Source organism: Carassius auratus, unplaced genomic scaffold, assembly GCF_003368295.1.
Source record: "Carassius auratus strain Wakin unplaced genomic scaffold, ASM336829v1 scaf_tig00050837, whole genome shotgun sequence".
In the NCBI taxonomy this organism is placed as follows: Eukaryota; Metazoa; Chordata; class Actinopteri; order Cypriniformes; family Cyprinidae; genus Carassius; species Carassius auratus.
The window spans coordinates 1-7708 of NW_020527171.1; the positions used below are offsets into that span (position 1 = coordinate 1).

The 7708-nt window shown below is 33.7% G+C and overlaps 1 protein-coding gene across 1 annotated transcript; it reads left to right on the forward strand.

The window, feature by feature from the left end:
* Nucleotides 1–2191: 2191 nt before the first annotated feature.
* LOC113089637 (protein S100-A1-like) lies at nucleotides 2192–7488 on the forward strand. The gene is made up of 3 exons (XM_026256095.1): nucleotides 2192–2434; nucleotides 2715–2871; nucleotides 7008–7488. The coding sequence occupies exons 1-3, from the start codon at nucleotides 2256–2258 to the stop codon at nucleotides 7164–7166; spliced, it is 495 nt and encodes a 164-aa protein (XP_026111880.1). The 5' UTR covers nucleotides 2192–2255; the 3' UTR covers nucleotides 7167–7488.
* The last annotated feature ends 220 nt before the right edge of the window (nucleotides 7489–7708 follow it).

A 7708-nucleotide genomic window follows, 5' to 3' on the forward strand; every position in this document is an offset into this window, starting at 1 on the left:
TTGAAGTTCTTTTAGACTAAGAGTAACTCCATGGGATTAATAGCATAGTTTTAGGAAAACAAGAATTCTGGGTACGTCATCATGTCCTATTCCTTCGAGCAATAATAGTCGTGACGTAAACGACTTTGCTTGGAGGATGTTACTGGATTTTCCAATCGAAGCACTGAAGCTTTCTGAACAAGCTGAACCAGACAATCATGCAGAAAGAACAGAACAAAACGTCCCGTTCACACTGACTGTGAATAACAACTATCCTGTTCACACTATGATAACTAAACCTAGGCCTTTAAAACTTACCCAAAGGGAAGCCCCAACATAATAACACTTTAGCCACCTCTTACAAAAAAACAACAACATAGTTGTACTACAATGAATGGTTACCATAGTTAAACAATGGCAATCACAACTTAACCATGGTTTTGCTACACTATAGCCATAGCTTAACTATGTTAAAACGGTGGTTATACAAATGGTGGTCAATATGCAAAAAAAAAAAAAAAAACATGGTTACTATACTTTTCTTATAGGTCTAATAAAACCATGGTTAATTTTCGTAAGCGACGAAAGAAGAATAGTACACTTAATAATATGGAGAATGGCCTTTATTTCTTTCCAGCATTCTCCACAAACAAATGTTGAGCGGGTACGAAATTCGTGAAAAGAGCTGCAATAAATGCGTATGTACAGAATTCCACTCACTTAAATGTAGCGGGCTTCAAAGTCACAGAAATACACTTTTTATGCTGCAGACAACAAAACTGAGCTGCAAACTTCTAATAAACACAATGCTATCATGTTGAAGATAATATAGTCATGATTATAGGTATTGTTCTTTGTGTACGGGAACAGGCCTTAAGGCACATATGCCCAACCATAAGAAGAGAATTCAGGCAAATTGGGATGCTTTTTGCCATTGTGGTGAGTGAGTGGGGAAATGGCGCAGTTATCCTTAATTATCCCTATGTACTGTATATCACAACTGAAAAAACGCAACCATAAAGCATATTCTTCTCTCTCCATCTGTGTTCGGATTCTAGTACTGGTCTTCTAGTACTATGAATCACTAATAATCACATGATTAAATAAATGAGCTCCAGTCAAGTGATAAGCCAAGTACAGAATCTTAATAAACGTCTCTTATCTTCTCTCTCGCTCACTCTCTCATTCCCCAGACAGAGGTAATAGGCCTTGTTATGTGATCAGTTGCAATGACTTAATGACCAGAATTAGAGCTTTTTTTATGCATCTATGACAGAGATGCTGATGAAACACTTTTAGAGGGACGTAGGATAAGGAAAGCTTCCCCCCAATCATATTTAATTAAACCTACCATTTGTGCTGTGGACCTGAATGAAATCAAATCATGTGAGATGTCAGATTCCACGACTCCATCCGTATTGACACACAGGGGTGGGCCCTTTTGACTTGGGGCAGGCAGTTTAAAGAGGACCCATGTGGGGTCCCAGAGACGCCTGGGGGCATAAGCCATTTCTAGTTTCCAGAATGTCATGCCATCTCCATCAACATAATCACAAAGGCATTTCCTATAAATAAGTTCTGTTTAAAATCATATTTCTTTTTCCTTTCTCTTTTAATGCTTTCCATTTTTCTAGCTTCTGTTCTACTTAGTTCACTCTTAAAAGGCATGAATTCTTGGTTGTTTGCTATAGACAGGTTGGTGCTGACAACCAGCATCTTTCTGGTTTAGCAGGTTGACCAAGAATGTCTTGCTGGTTAAGCTAGTTAATTAGCCTATTAAATGTTTGGGTTCGGTAACATCTTTTATGAGTTTCTTTTGATCGCCAATGCGGCAAGTTGATCCAAAATAATGTAAAAAAAAAAACAGTAAAATTGTGAAATATATTTAAAATAATATTTCCTATTTGAATATATTGTAAAATGTGATTTATTCCAATGATGCACGGCATGGGAGTAAGTGATTAATGACAAAATTTTCATTTTGGGGTGGAGTATCCCTTTAAAGGATCATGGTTCAGCAATGTGATGAAAACACCCATCTAAAATCAGAAAAACATCAGCTGATTAAAAGACATTGAGCAAAAAAAGGCTCATAAAGTAAATGTCTGCATATGCTCTGTGTGTGTGTGTGTGTGTGTGTGTGTGTGTGTGTGTGTGTGTGTGTGTGTGTGTGTGTGCGTGTGTGTGTGTGTGTGTGTGTGTGTGTGTGTGTGTGTGTGGAAGGCTCTCGGGAGGCCGCTACTCTTTTATTCGGAGTGTGTTTTCAGTGCAGGTGTATGAAAGGGTGCGGACTGAGGTCACAGGGTTACTATGGTGCAACACCTGAGCTATCATACATCGTCACGACAACAGAGGAGGGTCCTTCCTGCACAGGTTACTCAAAAACAACTCCATCCACCCCTGAAAAGAGCTTGTTCACCAACACACAGAACTTCACTTCTCAGCTCTCAACGAGGTAAGACACATTTTTCTGTTCACCAGCAAACCTTTAGACCTCAGTTAATATTTCAAAGATGTCTAATAATATGATAAAAAGAAAGTTTGTACTTTTAAAATGGTTTTTAACTTTGCAAAATTGATAACTTGGCTGTGGGAGTACCATTGGAGAGTGATTGCACTTTGATTTGCATCTTGGTACTGAATGATTATTACTAGTATTGACATGCTGCTATGTCCAGTAAAAAATACTGTGATACTTCTTCCTGAACTGGACGTGTCTCCCGTCTGCTCCACAGGTGCTCTGCAGCAGTAATGCCCAGTAAACTGGAGGGAGCCATGGATGCGCTCATCACCGTCTTTCACAACTACTCAGGGAGCGAGGGAGACAAATACAAACTCAGTAAAGGAGAGCTGAAGGACCTTCTCAACAGCGAACTCACCGACTTCCTCACGGTTAGCCATCAGAACATTCACAACAAATTTCAAAGCTTAACTTAAATAGACCTGGCTTTTATCAGAGTTCATATTGTTATGGCCTGGGCCTGTATTGTAAGACTAATCTTAATCCAAACTGGAAAAGCAAAGAGACATTTATAAGAATGTACAATAATGTACAATAAAATTTAATTAAATATATGTATTATTATTACATGAAATATATATATTAATTTATATATATTTATATATATTTTATATATATATTTATTTATATTATATATATATATATATATATATATATATATATATATATATATATATATATATATATATATAATTTATTTGGTATATATGTATTAATAAATATTATGTATACTATATATATTTTTTGTTTGTTTGTTTTTCAATTATATAATTGATAAATAGAATATTCACAATATAATAATACTTATTATTTATTATTTTACAAAATATATAATATTTTACAAAATTAAAAGGTATTCTTAATTATATTAATTTGTATATTTATTAATAACAATATATACATACATACATACATACATATATATATACATAACATTTAATGAAAATAAATAAATAAATACATACATACATACATACATATAATATATGACCTGACACTTAAAAATGACTTAAAACATTTATTCATTTAATAAAATTAGCAAGTTACCTGACAAAGAAAAAACATTTTCATAATAAAGATTTATTTTGGATTTGTATTAAGCAAATGTATTAAACTATGGACAAATTTATTAAGCTATAGATGTTTATGAATGGATTTGCACTGCAAGCATTTATGGAAATTGAGGTTTAATTTAGTTTTCTCATCAGAAAATGAATTTAAATCACATGTAGTCTTTTGATTTCATATGACATTAGAGTTGTTATGAACACATACAAAGACAGCAACAGGGAAATCTCTTGGCGTGGTGTTTCAAAACGCTCTCTTTCCATCAAGAAAACAGCCCATAACATCACCTCACTGACTGCTTAGTCAACCATACATAATAGTTTAATGCCATCTATTATGATTTGCAATCTCATCTTGAAATGCAGCACATACCCTGCTCTTACTCTATGCATTAATATGTGCACGTTTGAGTGAGTTTTTGGCTACAGTGTGTTGATTAGTGATAATGATTTGGTTAATTTTGCAATAAACATTTCATGTTGTTTACTGTGTTTGCGATGAATTCATTTCCTGTGTGCACAGGCGTGTAATTCCAGCTCTCACACTGGGACAGGCCACTTGGTGAGCCGGCTAAAAATCTGAGGAAATGCATTAAATGAATTATTCCTTTCCCATCAGATACAATATCGTTCCATAAAACTGCCCCCATTCATGATGAGGAAACTTTATCTGAATCTCAATGAGACAAAAGTTCAGGAAAACAGCGCTTGGGTCATCCTGGTGTGTCTCTGTGACGCATTCATGCAGATCTTTGGGGATTTGAGCAGTGTGTGTGTGTGTGTGTGTGTGTGTGTGTGCGTGTGTGTGTGTGTGTGTGCGTGTGTGTCTCAAGAGGAGAATAAGTTGCCTCTCCTCCCTCTTTGAGTGAATCTTATAAATCTGTAAAGAACACACCTAGATCATATTCATACCAAAATTTAAATAAATTGGTATTGTTTTGTTTTATTTTATTTTATTATTATAATTATTATCATTATTTATTTTAAATGAATACTATTTTTAGTAATTAAACAAATTAATTGCTGCAGAAAAAGCCTGTTTTTAGGACTATTAGGAATGTTGCATTATATATTCATTATTGTGATGTAAAAATTCACATTCTCATTATTTTAAAGCAAAAATGAATAAAAAAAATTATATATTTAAACTATATTATAGTTTAAAATTAATAATGAAATGAATTAATAATAACAAATAATTAAGAGTGTTTAGCATAAAGCTATAAATGTTTACATACAAATAAAGAGATGTCGATGATAGATAGATAGATAGATAGATAGATAGATAGATAGATAGATAGATAGATAGATAGATAGATAGATAGATAGATAGATAGATAGATAGATAGATAGATAGAACATTGTGACAGGTTCGTTTTAATTGAAATGTGTTCATACTGTTTTAAATAAAACATTATGCTAATTTATACTAATGATACAGTTAAATGCAACTGGAAAAAAAGAAAACTGCAAAGTAAAATGTTTTGATTGCATTAGCATTCTGAGGACAAATGTGCTTAATTGTCATGCAAATATCGTCTCAACGCAACAAAATTTTAATGGTTCAAAAACAGGCCTTTTTGGTTATGTAACATCATTTCTTATTTTCTTCATTTAATTTTTGGGATGAAATATGAGCTGGCCGTGTTTTCGTGAGATGTGGGTCTCAGCTGTGTACGCATCATCAGAAGGAGGCTGTTGCTTACGCATCATCAATTACTGGCTGGAACACAGCCCAATATAGATTCGCACCTCTCCCTCGCCATAACACACACATGCTCTCCAGGGAGTGTGTACTGTAACATTAGGAGGCAGAAATTGTAATGAGTGAGATGTTAAACTGTGTCTGGTGGCTTCATGTGTTAACCACACACACACACACACACACACACACACTCAGATACACACATACAGTGTAGCCACAGGCTGATGGTTTCCAGCATCACCACTGGGACGAACAGACACTGGGTTTTGCCCAGTAGTGCTCACATGGAATGAATGTCAGGATAGATAGATGAACATCCATGAGATGATCTGATGATCTTTTTTGAATGGTCTGGAAACAGACTGCCACATCAGTATCAATGACATGGCACTAGTGAAAACAAACATATACCCATCATTAAGCAATTTCTATAAGAAAGCAGTGCATTTGACCTTGTTCCACAGAGCTTTTATCAGAGTGTGATTGTTATTCTGGTTTAAAAGCTGAAAACATCAAATGATTCCGACTGGAGAAACATATTATATAAAACACTACAAAAAATATTTTATTAAATCAAAATGTATTCCTTTGATAAAATTTGAATAAATATAATTCAAATATATATATTCATTTATAAATATTAAGATAACTTAAAATCAATTTAGCATGACTCACATTAGATGTGAAAAAGGGTCTGATCTTAATCATTTCTGAAGTACACCATATATCATATCTATTATTTGTAAAAATTATTTTAAAAAATCCAAAAATAGAATATTTTGATTTAGTATGTGTATATATATATATATATATATATATATATATATATATATATATATATATATATATATATATATATGTGTGTAATTTATATCTTTTTTAAGCAATAAGCCCCAAGAAGCTGTGGTTTACAGTGATTTTATAATCGGCATGAGATGGAAGTAGCAATTTTTTTTTTCTCTCTATTGTGACATCTATCTGAGTGAAACAGCTTTTGAAATGAGAGGGCGGGCCTTGATTTCGTTCTTTGGAAAATGATTGGATCATTGGAAGTTGCACCAACTTCGTTGCTAACAAAATGGAGGCAGATCTGAATGCCAGTTTGGAGTTCGTTGTGGGGGGATTTCTCTCCACTGGTTTCACCGCTGACACCCTAACATGAATACATTTTTTATTTATTGTGAAAGAAAATGACGAGGACAATCAGCACGTGCACGCAAGAGAGAGAGAGAGACTGCCTGAATGACTAAAAAAAAGTAAAAAAAAGTAAAAAAAAAAAAAAGTTTGCAATGTCCTAAGAGTAATGTGGTAATATCCTTATATCCTTTCAATTTTTAAGGGTAGTGTACTCCCCCATGGCTTGCATCAGTTTTCCCTGTGGTTTATCCCACTGTTCACCCTCACATCTCTAGCTCCGCCCTTAAGCCATAGCTCGTGACCAGACCAGAAAAATAATGATGTGCACGGATAAATTATTTCTAATAAACACTACAGTATTCCATTAAAAAATAAGATTTTTCAATTTCGATTTCATGCCAACTATCCATTTTGTATATATATATATATATATATATATATATATATATATATGGAAATATTAAATATATATATCCTATTTCAGGACATTTTGACTAATCAGCATCCAGTAGCAGAATCATTTGTGTGTAAATGCCAATATGGCATTCATATGTTTCAAGCTGTGCTGAGTTGTTTTGTTTGTTCTGCCTTTGTTTAGTCTCAGAAGGACCCCCATCTAGTGGAAAAGATCATGAACGATCTGGACTCCAACAAGGATAACGAGGTCGACTTTAACGAGTTTGTGGTGCTGGTGGCAGCTCTGACGGTTGCATGCAATGACTTCTTCCAGGAACAACAGAAGAAGAAAGGCAAATGAAACGGATGCATGAAAGTAACTGCACATCCATGATGCGTTAAAGCGTTTGTTATGAACCAGACCACGTCCTTATGCTAGCCGTTTACTGTCAATCCTTGGTTTGTATCAAAAGCAAACTGACCAAAAATAACAATACATTATGTATTTAATTTGTTTAAAATGATGTTTATTTCTGAAATGATAGGATGTAGTTATAAACTGAAAGCTGGACTTTATCATCATATATCTGTAGAATACAGTGGATCTGATAGTGTGTATGTCTTCTGCTTCTATGTTCCTCTCATGTTTTTTTCATTCATTAAATCATAAAACCTAAGCTCAATCATGGCATTTCTCTCATTTTCACAAGTGCAATGTATAGTATACATATAAAAAAATGTTTATGCTGAAGCACTACTAATTGAAAATTAATCAATCTGAACCAACACTACCATTATTAGCAATTAAACTTATGTGTGTATGATAAACGCTAATTTCTATGAGTCCAAAGAAATAATAAGTCGATAACAAGTTAAAAAACACAGCTAAAATAACATCTGTTT

Bases quoted from the DNA above. Each gene is read 5' to 3' on its own strand.
- LOC113089637 (XM_026256095.1), top strand. From the start codon at position 2,256: ATGAAAGGGTGCGGACTGAGGTCACAGGGTTACTATGGTGCAACACCT. The intron at 2,435-2,714 runs GTAAGACACATT...TCTGCTCCACAG, and splicing joins ACTTCTCAGCTCTCAACGAG to GTGCTCTGCAGCAGTAATGC. The intron at 2,872-7,007 runs GTTAGCCATCAG...GCCTTTGTTTAG, and splicing joins AACTCACCGACTTCCTCACG to TCTCAGAAGGACCCCCATCT.